Raw genomic sequence first — 17057 nt, 5'->3', positions numbered from 1 at the left:
AGGATCCACAGAATATTGAGTTTTAGGACTACATAAACATTCACTTCAATGTTAAGGGGCATTGGACTCTCTCTGCTTTCATCAGAAAAAAAGTTAATTCCTAAGTTATATGGGTCTGGAGTTATCTGAGCTTGAAATGGGGGCAGCTGTACATATTGATTTACATAGCGCTTTGACAACACCTTATATTTGAAAAATGTATATATTTATGCAGTCTTATTTCATCAGAAAAAAGAGAGAATTCCTAAATTATGTGGGTCTGGAGTTATCTGAGCTTGAAATGAGGGCAGCAAAAAAGTGTCTTGTCTGTCAGTCCGTCCATCCATCAGTGTACCATCAAGCAAATAAGGACCAAAAATTCAGTAGTTGAACATAATCTTTTATTGTTTTTCTCCCCTCTTATCAGCCAACTACTGTAAATCTTGAAGAATGACCTATCAGTGACACAATGGCATAAAATGTAAATTTAATTTAATCACGTCCACAAACACGGCTTCAAAGCTCCAGTGACACCATTTTAAATACAATACAGGAAATACATGTTTTTTTTTTTTTTTTTGTACAAGAAGCCATTTTGTGTGCCAGCCCACGACGACAAAAAGTGGTTCCTAAGCTTTTTATGCATCCATATTGATGGTTGCCATTTTAGCGTTAATAACAATGTGAAGGTCAGGATTGGTGAAATGATCTGAAACACACGATTGAACATATTGATTAGTAGTGAGGAACTCCTAATGTGTAAAAGAAAACAGTTTTTGATAGAAACCAATGTCTTCCTGGGACAAAATGATAACTAGAGTCAAATTTTCTCCCATCAAATCACAATCAGAAAGCCTTTAATAGTGGCACAATGGGATACAAACTCGGCAGCATTTTTCATGTCTTTGATTTCCGCCCAAAACGTCTGTTCTTGCAGTAAGCGATGGTGGATGACTCCCACTTTTGGCCGGAGGTTGTGCATATTTATGCAGCCATATTATCATCACAGTTGATTGATTCATTTCTTTGTGCAATTAATTTTCTATGATGACAATTTGTATGTGTCGCTCACCTGCAGCAAATTCACGAATGTGAGTTGGCCTTTTAAGAAGCACATCTCTACAAAACAAAACAAAAGAAGTAGTTATTGAGCAGATACTGGTACTGTAAATACATACAGTAGAAATATAACTGTCTCATCAATCATATGTGCCTATAGAAAATATTAAAAGTGACAGACACAATGTCTCAATTCTATGCAACATAATATTGTGTATATATATCTATGTCACCCCCCCAAAAAAAATCCTTTGCATTATGAAAAAAATTCTGTCCGTCACATTTTAATTTTTATTTCTGCATTGAAAAACAAGACTTTAATTTGGTTTTGTGAAATGATTTTGCTAAATCACAATATATTTTACCAATAAATATGCACTTATTATAATTACATATACTACTACCACAAAATTATAACAGTAATATTGAACATAAATGATACATTTATATACATATAGCACATTTATTATTTACAAAAAAAAGATATGTTTTGTGTAGTTTCAAAGCTTATTTAGTAGAAAATTACGCTTTATGGGGACCTGGGAATGGATTATTCTCATTTTTAATGGTTTCTTATGGGAAATAAATGTTCAGCAGATGAACTTTTCACCTTACACACACTTTCTGGGAACCAATTAAGTTCGCGAGCTGAGGTACTAATATGTCAATATTTATGTAACGTAACCCCCCCCCACCCATAATTATGCCGTTTTTGACATGCAAATAACGTCTGCCAGAATGATTAGATAACAACGATATTGTTGTTATTTATGCTTACACAGCATGTCCTCTTGGGTTTTTTAACTTTAATTTAAATCTGTCTTCACCTTTTAAGATGGACAACAGCAGAATTTGGAAAATAGACAATTTAGACTGATGTCAAATGAGGAAAATCGATTCATAAAATGATCAGACCTGAGAAAATCTTCAACCATGACCTCCACTTCGGGATGCGCCATCAGGTACTTCTCATTATCGATCCTGGTCTGAATCTGGCGTCGAAAGGAAGGCGTTCAAATCCGACATCTGCTTACGAGGTGCACTGTTTGTCGTGCGTCTTACTTTGAACTGGCGCAGCGTCTCCAACTGTTCGGCGTTCAGGACTCCCGCGTCCAGTTTGCCCGAGCCGCCTTGGGCAGACATTTGTGTTCTTCGGAGGTGGTGGGACACTGAAAGTGCCGAATCAAGGTTATAACTTACTGCCGCGTCGCTTCAAGAACAAAAACCATTGTCGGTCACCGGCTCGTGACACAAAAAGCAGTTGCTATGGAAACCCTCGTCCGGCATTGCGCGTTATGTCCACTAGAGGGCGGCAAAATATCGGATATTACTTCATTGCGGCTGTTTCCTGAGAATTTATCTTGCTCTCAAGCAGAAGCCTGAACGTTTTTCGCTAAGACTAACTGCTTTTTCTGACTATGATCATTCTCTCCATCTTGTCTTGGGACCTTGTTCCAGTTGACTTTAAACAACTTTTAGAGGGGAGTGAATAGATAATTATGGCCAAAAAGTACAAAGTTGGTACAACCTGTCATAAAATCTCCCAACCACATTCAATTCATATTTCCGGTGTATAAGGCGTACCCAAAAGCCTTTATTTTCTTCAAAGGATTCCCCTGCGCCTTATACGCCGGTGCACCTTATACGTGAATTAATATTGAGCCACAATAGGTCTCACGACTACCCGTTAGAAGTCACCGACTCCATTTCCCCAGTAGAAGTCGAGCGTAAGCCTAGCCTCTACTGTAGCGGCATATAATGTGGTTGCCTTATATTTGGAAAACGTTTATATATTATGTTTGAAAAACGTTTTTCCTTCATTGAAGGTACACCCGGTGTGCCATATATATTGAAAAAGTTTGAAAATAAGCGCCTTATACTCCAGTGCACCGGAAAATATGGTATACCTATGAAAAACAAAATCTGAGAAACTAATGACGTTGTAACAATCCCTACGTTTCTTTCCAGAGCTTTAAATAATGTTGACATCATATATTTGCGACCTCATTTGCCCAATAACACTGCATTGCTCAAGGACAACCGACACCATTTTTTTTGTTTCCTGACACCAGAAAAAAAAACATTTTATCGCATCTAAAATACCCAAAACACGCAGGCTGATAATTTTAGTCAAATGCAAAAAAACACCAATAAAAATAACAAAGTGTCCCAAAACTGCCACATAATGAGCTTGGAACTGGGGATATTCAGAAAGTCCCGCCCCCTTATTTGTGACGTCACGCCAGGATACTCCTTCACAAACTGCCTTGCTCCAGAATCAAACCAATGGCTTCAGATTTGGAGAAGATGCTTTCTTGTTACTCATACAGTTATGAATATGATTCAAATAGTTCTGAAGAGGAAAGCATACATGTTTGCAATCGATTGAAGAAGTCCTTCCGTATCAATTCTGTACTCCAATGTAGCGCCCAGAAAATGCACAAGATGGCGCACAAGCTCAGTTGGAAATGGGCTGATTTGTTCGCTGGGAATTGGTGTAAACTTACATCTTCTTTATGCGTGTTACCGCAATTGGCTGTGACACAAAACGATTCACCATCGCGTTATGTATGTGTTTTCCTTCTAATTTCGCCATCAACACGAAGTTTTCAGACCAAACAAAGTACCGCAATATGCATTGTGTGTCGCTTTCTCGGTCACGGGCGTTCCCTCCGTGACGTCACTTAGGGAATCGCCTTGTTGGCGCTGACGGCCCACCACTGTTTAAATTACAAGCTCACAGTGTAGAAACCGCTTTTTTTTAAGGGTAGAAAAAAAAATTACATTAAAAGTAACAAATACAGATTGCGCTTCATACATCCATTCCACAATGTGATATTTTACAAACTTCAGAAAAATTAATTGACAAATGCGATATTGACTGCGCTATACACACAGCACAGGATACAAAATCCATCGATCCACTATATAATATGGCGGTGCGTTTTAAATACACGGTAGCTTAGAGGGTGTATGGTTGACATTTTAAAAAAGTAAAAAGGCCAAAATTAGACTGAATCGTTCATTTTTCCTAACCTGTGAGAGGGTGTGTGCATTTTCATCGTGTGTGTGTGTTTTGAAAAAGCTGACAAAAATGGTAAGAGGAATAAACACGAAATATTACAGCAGTATAGTGGTCATAAGTTCCCCTTCAGCAGGAACTTATTATCACACCTCATATAATGTACAAAGCTTTTGCTGGTGTTGTTATAAACATTCACAGTTAGATTTTCTGTTGTCATTCGTTCTGTGTGAAGAAATAGGCTGTATTGTTGAAGTGAATTGCTTCTGTCCTCTCGGCATCATTTTCGAGCGCCTCCTCTTGCTCTTCGGACACGGGGCCTCATCCTTGGTAATCGGGGGGTTAAATGTCATCAAGGCGCGACCTTCTGGTGCTATTGGGGCGGCCGTTTTGGGCTGGGCGGCTCCTTTGTTTTGGCTCCTGAAACTCAAACTGTGGAGTTTGGCAAAGAATTTGTCTTTGTGTCTGTAATGGAAAAAAATGGGGTCAAAAGTTTGTCCAGTGGGTTGCCATGAAAACATGATTGATTATATAGCCTCTGGAAGTGTCAAAGCTTGAGGGAAGCACAATCCTCTCGACAGTACATTGTCACCGATCACAGTTCACTCTTCAACATATCCCAAGTCAGTCATTTAAGGTTTACCTGAACACGTAGGCAGACAAAATAACGGCGAGGATGGCAAACAAACAGGAGATCCACACGATATGACGCGACACGCTTGTGGGGCTGACGCTGGCTTCAGGAAGTGCTGCAAAAGACATGAGAGCCAATGACTGCCAAAAGTCCATTTTAGGGTGTGCGTTGTATGCAAAAGGAAGGTCGAGGCATGTTTTGTGGCTTAACTACCTGTTTGAACCAGAAGGAACTTTTCAACATCAACACTCGTCTTCCTGTGCCTCACATTCAGTAACCTAATGTTTGACTGCAGGCTGACTCACCTTCAGATGGATCGTCGGTCCCCGAACCTTCATACTCGGGAAACTACAAGATGAAAAAAAAGTCACCAAAAAAAGTTATAAAGAAATAGCTAGATGGATGGATGGGTGAGTAGGTAGGTTGGTAGGTAAGTAAGTAGGTTGGTTGGTAGGTCGATAGATAGATAGATAGATAGATAGATAGATAGATAGATAGATAGATAGATAGATAGATAGATAGATAGATAGATAGATAGATAGATAGATAGATAGATAGATAGATAGATAGATAGATAGATTTGGGAATTAATCTTTAATGTATTATAACCATTTATATGAAAAAATTTAAGATGTGTTTTTCAGAGGTATTTTTAAAAATATCCGATAAGTAGTCAGTGCCCAATCAAAGGAAAATTGTTTACCGTGACATTCATCAGGTCTTCTTCATTTAGAAATGAAATTGGCTCTTCTGTTCTAGAATCTGAAATAAAAGATAAAGGTTGGAAAATGTGATTTTTTTGGTTAATGATTAGAGTTTAGCCTTTAACAAAAGGCAAAATTACCATGTCAAGAAATTTGACGATCAAAACAGAAGATTTGGAAAAAAATGAAAACAAAACTTGTATAAACGGTACAGAAAATGAAGGGGCAGCAATCGGAATTGGATTCTCTTTCACAAATTTGTATCATGTATTTTTTAAACAAAGTATGTCATTTTTCAATTTAACTCTGACAATAAAGAAATCCCTACATCAAATATCCACAAAATCAACATTTTGATCACACGCAAGTACAAGAATAGTGGCTCAGAATATACAAAAGTAATTATTTGCAACTATAGTAATTGCATAAAAGCACAGAGGTTGGATGACATTCAAAATATTTATTATGTTTTTTTAATCCATATTTCAAAGAAACAAAGAGCAGAAGAAGAGCAATTAGGAATCAAAGTAGGTGCGCTGAGACATGTTTGCAACTCTGCTTTCTTTGGAATGCTCGTCGGAAAACTCAAATATGCAGGAAGGAAACACAAGCGCCACGTTTGCTGTTGCCGTGACAACGTTTATGTCCTGGATGGAACAAGATGTGCTTGATTCTGACGCGATGCCAAAATCATAACCGCACATCCATTTGGATGTTTTTGTCACTTAATTTCCCATAGGAAACCATTAAAAATGAGAATGATCCGTTTCCACGTCCCCATAAAACATAATTCTCAACTAAATAAGCCTTAAAACTATACAAAATATACCTTATTTCATGTATAACAAATGTGCTATTGTATTGTAATTAAAGAAATAAACTGTACAGTATAATAAAGTCGTTTTATTTACCTTTGTGATGGTCTTTGATGTAGTTGCTTCTTGATGATATCCGAGTGAAGTTGCCGTGCTTTCTCTGCGATTATACCCTCACACGCTGTCCCCTGCTAGCTGCTTTTCGTTAATCCAAATCAACAGAAGTTTTTCAGCCTCTTCTATTGCCTTAGACCGTTGCTTAAAGGACAACCGACGTCACTTTTTTGTCTTTTAACTGACACCAGAAAAACGTTTTATAGCATCTAAAATACCCAAAACACGCAGTATGATATTTTTAGTCAAATGCAAAACACCAATAAAAATGACAAAGTGTCCAAAATCTGCAAAAAAAAAGAGCTGCGAATTGGGCATTTTCAGAAAATCACGCCAAGACGTCTTGCATTGCTGGAGAATCAAAACAATGGCTTCAGATTCAGAGAATATGCTTTCTTGTTACACATCCAGTTATGAATATGATTCAAATAGCTATGAAGAGCAAAGCATACATGTTTGCAATCGATTAAAGAATTTATTTCGGCCATTTTGAGGCAACATTGGCGGACAATCTCTCACAAAAAAAAGAGGCACAAAATGGCGACCAGCTCCGGTGAAGAATGAATCAGCCCGTTTCCACAGGTTGATCTATTCCTTCTATGGAGTTTGCCTCCCTCTGCTGGCGGCTTTTGGGTGTAAGACGTGGTTTTAAAATACAGTGAGACCTCAACTTACAAACTTTTTGTCTTACAAACGTCAAATTTATGAAAATTAAACCTTATAATAAGCACTATTTTCATAATACACACCCACCACGGCTGGCGGAGTGATCTTCGGCGGAAGCACACGACCGAACAGCACCAGAGGTTAAGTTACCAACAGTCCTTATGGAAGGAGACTCTCCTTCCATAAGCCATCAACGACCATCAAAAAGGTGACTAAAACTTCATTTTACAGCACAGTTTATTTCTTTAATTACAGTCGTCATGTAATGCGCCTCTCTTTCCAAATAGCAATTTCCTTTGACCTTTGACCTCCAACACCATTCCATCAAGCCATAAATGACCATCACAAATGTAAATAAAGTGACTTTATGATACAATGCGGTGTATTTCTTTCATTACAATACAATAGCACATTTATTATACATAGAATAAGGTATGTTGTGTGTAGCTTTAACGCTTATTTAGTTGAAAAGTATATTTTATGGAAACCCGGGAACGGATTATTCCCATTTTAATGGTTTCCTATGGGATTTTTTTTTGAGATACACACTTTTTGCCTTACACACTCTGTCGGGGAACCAATTAAGTTCGTAAGTTGAGGACTCACTGTATAACAGTACAGCAAAATACATTGACGTGATGGAAACACGCTACAATGCGTCTTTTTTACGGTGAGGAGGCGGTCCTTTTCTGATGTCACGTACGGACTCGTCACCAACTCAAAAAGAAGACTTCCTGAATGTTCAGCGCAAGTCTTAAAACGTAAAATATAGCTATATGTGGTGGAATCTTATTAGAATACGCCCAGTAGAAGTCATTTGAAGCCATTTTACAAATTATGGACACAACTTGTCCGGAGACGTCGGTTGTCCTTTAAGCAACACAGAAACACCCTTTGCCACACGTAGCAATGGTCGACTTAGTATACTGGTACTGGGACTCTAAGGCACACAAACGCACACCTCATTTGTGTTTTTCGATGATCTCCTTCTTCTGCTGACCGTAATTTTCTCTTGTGTCCTCTTTGGCTGTGGTGCTCCGTGTGTTTCACGAAAACTAGTTTGTCTGCCAAGACTAGATTCTCGCGAATTTAATGTTCGTAAGGCGAAAAGTTCATGAGCTAAAGCGTTCGTAAACCAAGGTATCACTGTATATGGATTTTTATACATTTAAAAAAAAAAGCATTTCTTTTTGTAAGTTACCTAGCCAGCTGCTTCCATAGACGGGTGCGCTCCAGTCACTCCAGAGACCGTCAAATTCATCCTGAGTTCTGATCTGGATCGCGTACTCCACGCCTGGAATCGCGTCGGTGATCGTGAATGAGCGACGTTCCTTGATTAGCTTCGGCTAACACACATATACGCACGCACGAGAATTGTTGGAAATAAGCACAAAGTTCATGTTCCCATTTAGTCAATTATTTTTTTTAACTCATTCACTGCCAGACGATGTGCAAAAATGTGTTCACTTCAGTGCCAGGGTTTTTGTCATTTTCACTCAAATTTCAGGACCCACAAAATATTGGGTTTTAGAATTACATAAACATTAATTTCAACGTAAGGACCTTTAGACTCTTAAAAAAATCAAAAATAATCTTAATAATCTCAGTTAATTCCTAAATTATATGGGTCTGGAGTTATCTGATCTTGAAATTGGGGGGGCTGTACAAAATACAATATAATACATATTGATTTATAGAGCGCTTTAACAACAGCTGAAGCTGTAACAAATCACTAACAAAAGGCAAATGTTGCCCCCTCGTCGAAGGGAAAATACAGGGCCAGAGGTCTGACCAGCGCTTTATCGGCACCCTGGAAGAAAAACCAAAACCCAAGGAAAATTGACGCTCCACGTCACGCTTTTCAATTCCCAAATAAATTTGTGAATGGCAGTGAATGAGTTACGTTTCGCGAGATGTCGAGGATGTTGTTGTTGTTTTTGTGTACCTGCACGCTCGAGGGCGACGAGTCGACAGGCTGATATTTGAGTTCATAAATAAGCTCATAATAGCTATCTTGCGACTTCCAGGAAGAAGGGAAAGTCCAGTTCACTCTCATCCTGGTCTGATGTCCCACTTCCTGTTGAACTGACACAGCTGACGGAGGGTCAGGCTTCACTAGAAAAGAAGAGAATTCCTTTTTAAACCTCCTCCCACCCAAACAAATAAATAAATACATAAACATTCTACAGCAAGGTGGTCAGAACGGTGTAGACTTACAAATGTCCAAAGGGAAAAAGGACAAAATGGCACTAGTGGTATTTCCCGCCATATTTGTGACACACAAGTAGGCCATGTGAAGTGTCCTGAGCTCGTCCTCGTTGTGCTCCAGAACGCACCAGCAGCGGGACCACTGGGAGGAGAAGGAGCACTGAATACGCTGGAATCTGTCACTGGGCCTGAGCCACAAGAAAAAAGGAGACGTTTGTTTGGACGGGAGAAAAATAGACATAGTAAAACATTGGTGTCAAAGTTAAGGCCCGCGGGCCAAATCTGGCCGGCTACATCATTTTGTTCGGCCCGCTAAAGGAAATTAAACTTGTGAAATTCCATGAAGTGCGAACCAAGATTTCAAATTGTCCTATCCAAATTACAAAAACAGTCATTATTATTTACTTCACAATTGAAAACTAGTTCTTCATTCATTTGTTGTGCATTCTATATATAATATGTGGACGAGATTAAATATTCTAAGGGCTTCCGAGTCAAAAATCTTGTGGAAAGGTCTGCTGTCAAAATGAATGTGATAATGAATCAGTCTTTCTTATGCCCATACAACTATGAAAACAACAATATTTGCTTAAAACACCCAATGGCTCCATTTGCACACCGCAATAATGAGACACTCTAAAGTGGCGACACCAGTTGCCGATCATGTTACATCATCCTGACGTGCGTTAAACTTTAACGCTTACCTTTTATTGATGAACAGAGAGCAATTTGGGCGTAACAGCAATGGCTTCTGAGGCGTCCAATCACAGCGGATCTTACTGCTGGGTGACTTTTTGGAACAGGACAGTCTGGGAACTTCTGGAGGATCTACAGAACATGAACCCTCCATTGCTAGTGTTTCATTTGCGGAATTGTTATCGTTCTCATGTTTATATGGAAACAATCACTATAGAAATGTCCTAATTGCTTCATAACAAACGTGCCATCGTGCGGACATATTTAAAAGACAACCGACGTCACTTTTTTTGTTTCTTAACTGACAGAAAAACGTTTTATAGCATCTAAAATACCTAAAACAGCAGTATGATATTTTTATTAAAATGCAAAACACCAATAAAAATGACTTAAAGTGTCCAAAATCTGCAAAAAATTGAGCTGCGAATTGGGCATTTTCAGAAAGTCCCGCCCCCAGTTCGTGACGTCACATCAAGACATCTTGCATTGCTGGAGAATAAAAACAATGGCTTCAGATTCAGAGAATTTTGCTTTCTTGTTACACATCCAGTTATGAATATGATTCAAATAGTTTTGAAGAGGAAAGCATATATATTTGCAATCGATTAAAGAATTTATTCCGTGTCATTTTGAGGCAAACGGGCAGGGGGGAATGTCGCACCCAAAAATGGCGACCAGCTCCCGTGAGGAATGAATCAGCCCGTTCCCACAGGCTGATAGATTCCTTTCATGGAGCTTGGACTCCCGCTGCTGGCGGCTTTTGGATGTAACATCAAGGTTTTCAGATAAACAGTACAGCAAAATACATTGACGTGATGAAGGACTGCTACAATGTGTCTTTTTGTCGGTCGGGGGAGGGGGGGTCCTTTCATGACGTAACGTGAGGACTCGTCACTAACTCAAAAACAAGACTTCCTGAATGTTCAGCGCGATACGTAAAATACAGCTATATGCGATGGAATCATTGTAAAATACACTCAGTAGAAGTCATTTGAAGCCGTTTTACAAATTATGGACACAACTTGTCCGGAGACGTCGGTTGTCCTTTAATGCTAATTTATAGCATGATAAATGTCGGCATTTATCTCCCAAAGGCATTGCGCAGAGAAGAACATTTGTGGACACGTGTTACAAAAAATGATGTTCTTAGAGATTGTGCAAACAAGCCCGGACAAAATTCTTGGCTACCTCACCAATTCTGAAAGATAAACGTGATGATTCATGTGCAATAAGGGTTGTTGTCGGAGATCTCAGTTCAACTCAAACATGGGGGATTAATATATCAATTTGTAAGGAAATTGAAATGTCAATCATGGTTTTGTCAAAAAATACTGTCAGTTATTCATTATTTTTGCAGTTTTTTTAAAGCAATGCAGTCCCAAAAATCATAAAACACAACAAAGAGAATTTAAAGAACAAAAATGGTTTTATAAAAATATAATCTCTGTCCGTGACATGAGCTGAAGTCCGTAGTTGTGAGTGTCGGCGTGCGAGTTGTGGTCTACAGCAGCTGCTTGTTCACATTTTGTGGGACTGTGTCCTGTTCAGTAAACGGTATCTGATTTTATTTGTTTATTTAGTGATGTATTTTTGTTTGTTTATTTAATTACCTATCTATTTATTTATTTATTTATTTATTTAAATGTATTTATTTAAATTATTTATATACTTATGTATTTATTTATCTAGTTGTTTTCATTTATTTATTTATCTATCTTTTTAAGTATATTTCTATTTATTTATTTATTGATTTACTCATTTATTTATTTGGTCATTTATTGATGTGTTCATTTATTTATTTATCTATGTATCTATATTTATTGATGTATCGACTTATGTTTATTTATTTACTTATTTACCTATTTATTCTTATTTATTTATGTATTGACTTTATTTATTTATGTATTTACCTATTTATTTATCTATTTATTTGTTTATTTACGCATTTATTTATTTGTTCATTTATTTATTTTTATTATTTATTTATCTATTTATTCATTTATCTATTTATTTTCATTTATGTATCTATTATTTTCAGTTATTTATTTGTTTTTATTATATGTATTTATTTATTTATTTATTTTGTATTTCTTTATCAATTTAATATATTTATTTACATATATTTTTATTTATTTATCTATTTATTGTTAGGATGTTATTTACCTCTTTGTTTTCATTTATTTATGTATTTATCTTTTTTTGATGTTTATATCGATTTATTGTTTGTTCATTTACTCGTTTATTTATTTGGTCATTTATTCATGTGTTTGTTTATTTATTTACTTTTACTTCACTTCCCAGCGTCATGAGGTAATTGGAATTTTTGGTCCCCCCCACCAAAAAATTTCAGGACCAAATGCTGAAAACATTATTATTTTTTAAAGTTGATCATCCAGTTGGTCAGCGTATAGTGTGACAAACTGAATTCATGAGGTTGTCCGCAACTGTGCATCGCAATCACAAAAAAAAAAAAAAAAAAAAAAAAAAAACACAAATCCTTTCAACATCATGTTGACTCACCTGCCACAATGACCTTTAGGGAGAACATCACTCGACCTCTGTAATGACAAGTAAAATTCCCAGAATCCCTCAGTCGCACCGAAATCACGGACAGCTGCGTCCCACTCATTCCCAAAGCAAAGTTCTCCAACTCTCGGTTTCCTCTCCCCAATGTCTTCCCGTTCCACTTCCATTTGGATTTCCCTTTGACGATCTTCGTTCCCCTTTTGCCGTTTGCATTTGCACCCTTAACGGGTGCCACGGTGGTCCGGGCTACCTGATGTGTGGGAAAGGATGATGATGACGATAACAATGTTTGTCCATCAGTCTGGACTCCTTCCTTGTGAATTATTTCCTTCGTTACGTTGATATTTGTTTTTCTTGAATCTCCATTGCTGATGTATGTCTCATCGGCGCTCCGTTTAGCTTTAGCTGCTTTGACTTTTGTTCCGTCCACCCTAACATCACCCTCACAGGACAGAACCAGGTTGCTGCCTGGGGACAACACCAACACGCCGGGAGGAGGCTCTGATGAGAGCAAGGCAATGGAATCAATTATTATATATTTTTATACTGTATGTAAAGAATATTGTTTTAATTTATACTGATTGGTGCAAAGCAAAGTTTACAAGGCCACATACCGAGGAAAAAAAGTGCCATGTCTGCTCATGTGATATTTGTTTGTCAAATAAGACTGAGTTTGTCAGGCTCAAGAATTCCTTAATGGCTACGAAAGTTCTACAGAATTATTCATACCTTTTGCCGTAAATTCTCATTAAGTGTAACATTGTGGCGGTCTGAAAATTAGCATTAGGTTACTACAAGATTTATGTTTGTGTGAGAGTAAATCTGGGCTAAGATTGACAGATTTCCGTTTTGAATACATTAGGCGTACATTGCAAAATCATTGTTACATAAGTTTATCTAGTTTCTGGACATATTTTGTTCCCTTCCGCACCAGGACGACCAAATATGTGGACTTCCTCTTTAAATTCTCAACCTGTTTCTTCGGTGTACCATATTTAAAATGCACTCTCTTTTATTTGAATAACCAACAACCCTGACCCTTGTTAGTTCATGTTGGAGAGTTTGAGGGGGTAGATGTTGACACGAAATGACCTTTAGCCATTTTTGAAGGGTAAACATACTTTCTTACAGAAAAAGGCCCAACAGCTGGAGTGGCTGAAAAAAAATTCCATGAGAATAACCGGAGACAAAATGTAAAATACATTCTTCAGAATCGTGATTCAATGACCTTTCACTTGCCATTTGCGGTTTCATCGAGCTAAATTAAAAATAGCTCATTTGAAAGAATATATATTATTATATTAGTTTAACTAAACTCTCGACTAGAAGAAGAAAATATCGGCATGTATCGACGCCATGTATTCCATTCAGTCTATTCGACGGTAAAATCCTTTCACTCGTTTGACTTAAAATGCCTTGCTTAATAAGAGATAATAAAAACTTAGTTTAAATGTACCTTTTTTAGGACAAGTTCCTTGGAAAATGCTGCCGACCTTTGCGACACACAGAATCCAAAACAGTGAGTGAAAACGGCACATTCTCAATGCCGAAAATCCAAAGTAGTTCACATCGTCTCCAGGAAAATGCTTGTGGACCCGACTTGCAGTCCAATTTGTATCGTGAGTGTACAAACTTCCTCTGAGACACGTTATTGTGAAACCCATCCGCCGCCAACCCCTTTTCCACACATACGCACACATACACGCACACGCATACACGCACAACGTGTTAAAACAACACGATACATTTTAGGAGCTTCTCGGTGAAACACTTCATGGATATTTATCACGATTCGAGCAAATGACAACGTCCTGTAATATACAGTCATTCCCCGTTTTCCGCCATTAACTGGGACCAGGACCACCTGCTATAGACGAAAATCCGTGAAGTAGAGGTGTATTATAATAATAAACCATGAGATATCGTGCTGTCATTGCGTGCCGTCACTGAACGTTTTCTGAATGTTTTTTCCCATTCAAATAAAATCTGCGATGCATTGAAACCGGGAAGTAGCGAGGGGTCTATGTATCAACATTCGCTTTGATTTAATGTGTCATTATTTGTCTTCTAAATATATTGTACAGTACGTCATAAGTACAGTCATAATTTGTTTCATATCACCGCTTGTCCAATTCATGGCACGTGTCTTCCTGAGTTACAGAATTTTTCTGTTTTCGAGAGGATTATTTGATCTGATGATATTTTACCATATTTTCCAGTGGAAAAGGCCTTCATTTTCTTCAAAAAATGACCCTGCGCCTTATACGCAGGTGCGCCTTATATGTGACGTAATATATAGCCAAAACAGGTCTCGCAACTATTGCAGCTATCGACTCCATTTTCCCCTGTAGAAATCATGCGTCACCCAGCCTCTACTGTCGCGCCTTATAATGTGGTGTGCCTTATATTTGGAAAACGTTGATATACAGTAAAGTCTCGTTATATCGATATCATATATATCGATAGTCCCGGTTATATCGATACTATTTCTATGCACGCACGGAGAAAATTACATGCAAACAGGGTCGGATATATCGATAGTCCCGGTTATATTGATATTTTTTCGGACACCCTTGAATATCGATATAACGAGACTTTACTGTATTTATATATCCATCCATTTTCCGTACCATTTATTCCTCATTAGGGTTGCGGGGGGTGCTGGAGCCTATATTATATTTGGAAAACCTTTGTCATTCATTGCCTTATAATCCAGTGTGCTTTATATATGGAAAAAAGTGTGAAAATACATCATTCTTTGGGTGTGCGCCCTATACTTTGGTGCGCCTTATACACTGGAAAATGCTGTATCCCTGATAGGAAGTGTCTACGTGTCTAACCAAAAATTATAAACTCTCCTCTTGATGAAAGAACGGAAATGTACACATAAATCAACTGTTGTCAGCTTCTCTTTGCAACTTAGAAATCAAACGCGCACGCTTCCTGTTGAATAAATAGATCTCCATAGCATTCTGTTTTGTTATTAATATCCTATCTAGCTTAATGCTTAAGATATGTATATATTTAGACCACTAGAGCAACTCAACACACAGCAATCGAGGCATGATTAACGCCTGAACACGTTACACTGATAGCAAATGACTAAAGTACTTTTCAGAGCGTTTGTCATGAGTACACAAAAATGAGCTCCAACATCCATTAGTCTGTTTGAGTTTCTACATGGCTTTCCATTACCAGCCAAGGAAGTCAGGAAATTTAGATCACGCTGCTTTAAACACATCAATATGATGCAGCCAACCAAACAAAACAAATATTTAAAAAAAAGAAGAAAACCTGAACTAATGAGTGATGATCACTTGCGCTGTTGTTATTGAGAACTAAAGAGCTGCATTTTTCTGTTGGCTTAATACGTGTATGCTGGCTTGAAAAATGTTTAAAAACATTGAAAAGTTTAAAGGAAAACCGCCGCCGCCGGAAAAGTTGTGTCCATAATTTGTAAAATCGCTTCAAATAACTACTACTCAGCGTATTTTACAAAGATTCCACCGCATAGAGCTATATTTTACGTTTTAAGACTCGCGCTGAATATTCCGGAAGTCTTGTTTTTGAGTTGGTGACGAGCCCTCACGTCACGTCACTGAAGGAACGCCCCTGACCGAGAAAGGACACATTGTAGCAGTTCTTTCATCACGTCAATGCATTTTGCGGTACGTTGTTTGGTCTGAAAATTACGTGTTGATCCGCGTTGATGGCGAAATTAGAAGGAAAACAGAAATAATGCGATGGTCAATCGTTGTGTGTTGCACCGAGCAACTATTTGATATTCGCTGACAAAAATTCCCAGGAGACAAATAAGCTTTGTCGCCATCTTCTACCTTTTTTGGGTGCTCCATTCCTCTCCCCCAGATGCCTCAAAATGACACGGGATAAATTCTTTAATCGATTGCAAACATGTATGCTTTCCTCTTCAGAACTATTTAAATGATATTCATAACTGGATGAGTAACAAGAAAGCATCCTCTCCGAATCTGAAGCCATTGTTTTGATTCTCGAGCAAGGCAAGACGTCTTGGCGTGACACCACGAACAAGGGGGCGGGACCTTGTGAAACTGGCTACTACGCTGGAGAGACTCGTCCTCGCCCACCTGCGACCGCTGGCAAGCTCATCGCTGGACCCGCTGCAGTTTGCCTACCAGCCCAGCATCGGTGTGGAGGATGCCATCATCTACCTCCTCCATACGGCGTTGCTGCACCTGGAGAATGCTGGGAGCACGGTGAGGATCACATTCTTCGATTTCTCCAGTGCCTTCAACACCATCCAGCCAAGTCTACTGGGGGACAAACTGCTGCATGCCGGAGTCGACCATCACCTCACATCCTGGATTACAGACTACCTCACAAACAGGCCACAGTACGTGAGGGTAAAGAACTGTGAGTCGGACAGGCTTCTCTGCAGCACCGGAGCGCCGCAGGGAACAGTCCTGGCTCCATTCCTCTTCACCCTCTACACCTCGGACTTCAACTACAACACCCCAACCTGCCACCTTCAGAAGTTCTCTGACGACTCAGCTATTGTCGGCCTCATTACAGAGGGAGACGATAGGGAGTACAGGGGACTGACAAAGGACTTTGTGGACTGGTGCCAGCAGAATCACCTCCAGATCAACACCGGC

General features: G+C 38.6%; 2 protein-coding genes across 2 annotated transcripts; both read right to left on the bottom strand.

Annotated features, from left to right (window-relative positions):
• Positions 1 to 17: 17 nt before the first annotated feature.
• riiad1 (regulatory subunit of type II PKA R-subunit domain containing 1) lies at positions 18 to 2307 on the bottom strand. Its single transcript, XM_088998118.1, has 4 exons — positions 2101 to 2307; positions 1954 to 2030; positions 1052 to 1098; positions 18 to 688 (listed from the first exon to the last, which is right to left on the bottom strand). Exons 1-4 carry the CDS (start codon positions 2179 to 2181, stop codon positions 618 to 620), a joined length of 276 nt encoding a protein of 91 aa, XP_088854244.1. The 5' UTR covers positions 2182 to 2307; the 3' UTR covers positions 18 to 617.
• A 1546-nt stretch (positions 2308 to 3853) lies between these two features.
• Positions 3854 to 14056, bottom strand: il6r (interleukin 6 receptor). Its single transcript, XM_088998110.1, is given in 11 exon segments — positions 3854 to 4380; positions 4383 to 4525; positions 4704 to 4809; positions 5000 to 5042; positions 5398 to 5456; positions 8195 to 8339; positions 8939 to 9108; positions 9211 to 9389; positions 9906 to 10029; positions 12418 to 12924; positions 13880 to 14056. Coding segments are annotated over 11 exon segments (1662 nt in total). The 5' UTR covers positions 13962 to 14056; the 3' UTR covers positions 3854 to 4276.
• Between the last annotated feature and the right edge of the window lie 3001 nt (positions 14057 to 17057).

Source organism: Hippocampus bargibanti, linkage group LG06, assembly GCF_051943395.1.
Source record: "Hippocampus bargibanti isolate YZ-2025 linkage group LG06, ASM5194339v1, whole genome shotgun sequence".
Taxonomy (NCBI): domain Eukaryota; kingdom Metazoa; phylum Chordata; class Actinopteri; order Syngnathiformes; family Syngnathidae; genus Hippocampus; species Hippocampus bargibanti.
Note: the sequence above shows the minus strand (reverse complement) of the source record. Positions and strands in the feature narration are given on the sequence as shown.

Coding starts and splice junctions, on each gene's coding strand:
- riiad1 (XM_088998118.1), bottom strand. CDS start 2,181: ATGTCTGCCCAAGGCGGCTCGGGCAAACTGGACGCGGGAGTCCTGAAC. Junction 1,099..1,953: donor ATGGTTGAAGATTTTCTCAG/GTCTGATCATTT, acceptor TTTGTTTTGTAG/AGATGTGCTTCTTAAAAGGC. Junction 689..1,051: donor CATTCGTGAATTTGCTGCAG/GTGAGCGACACA, acceptor CGTGTGTTTCAG/ATCATTTCACCAATCCTGAC.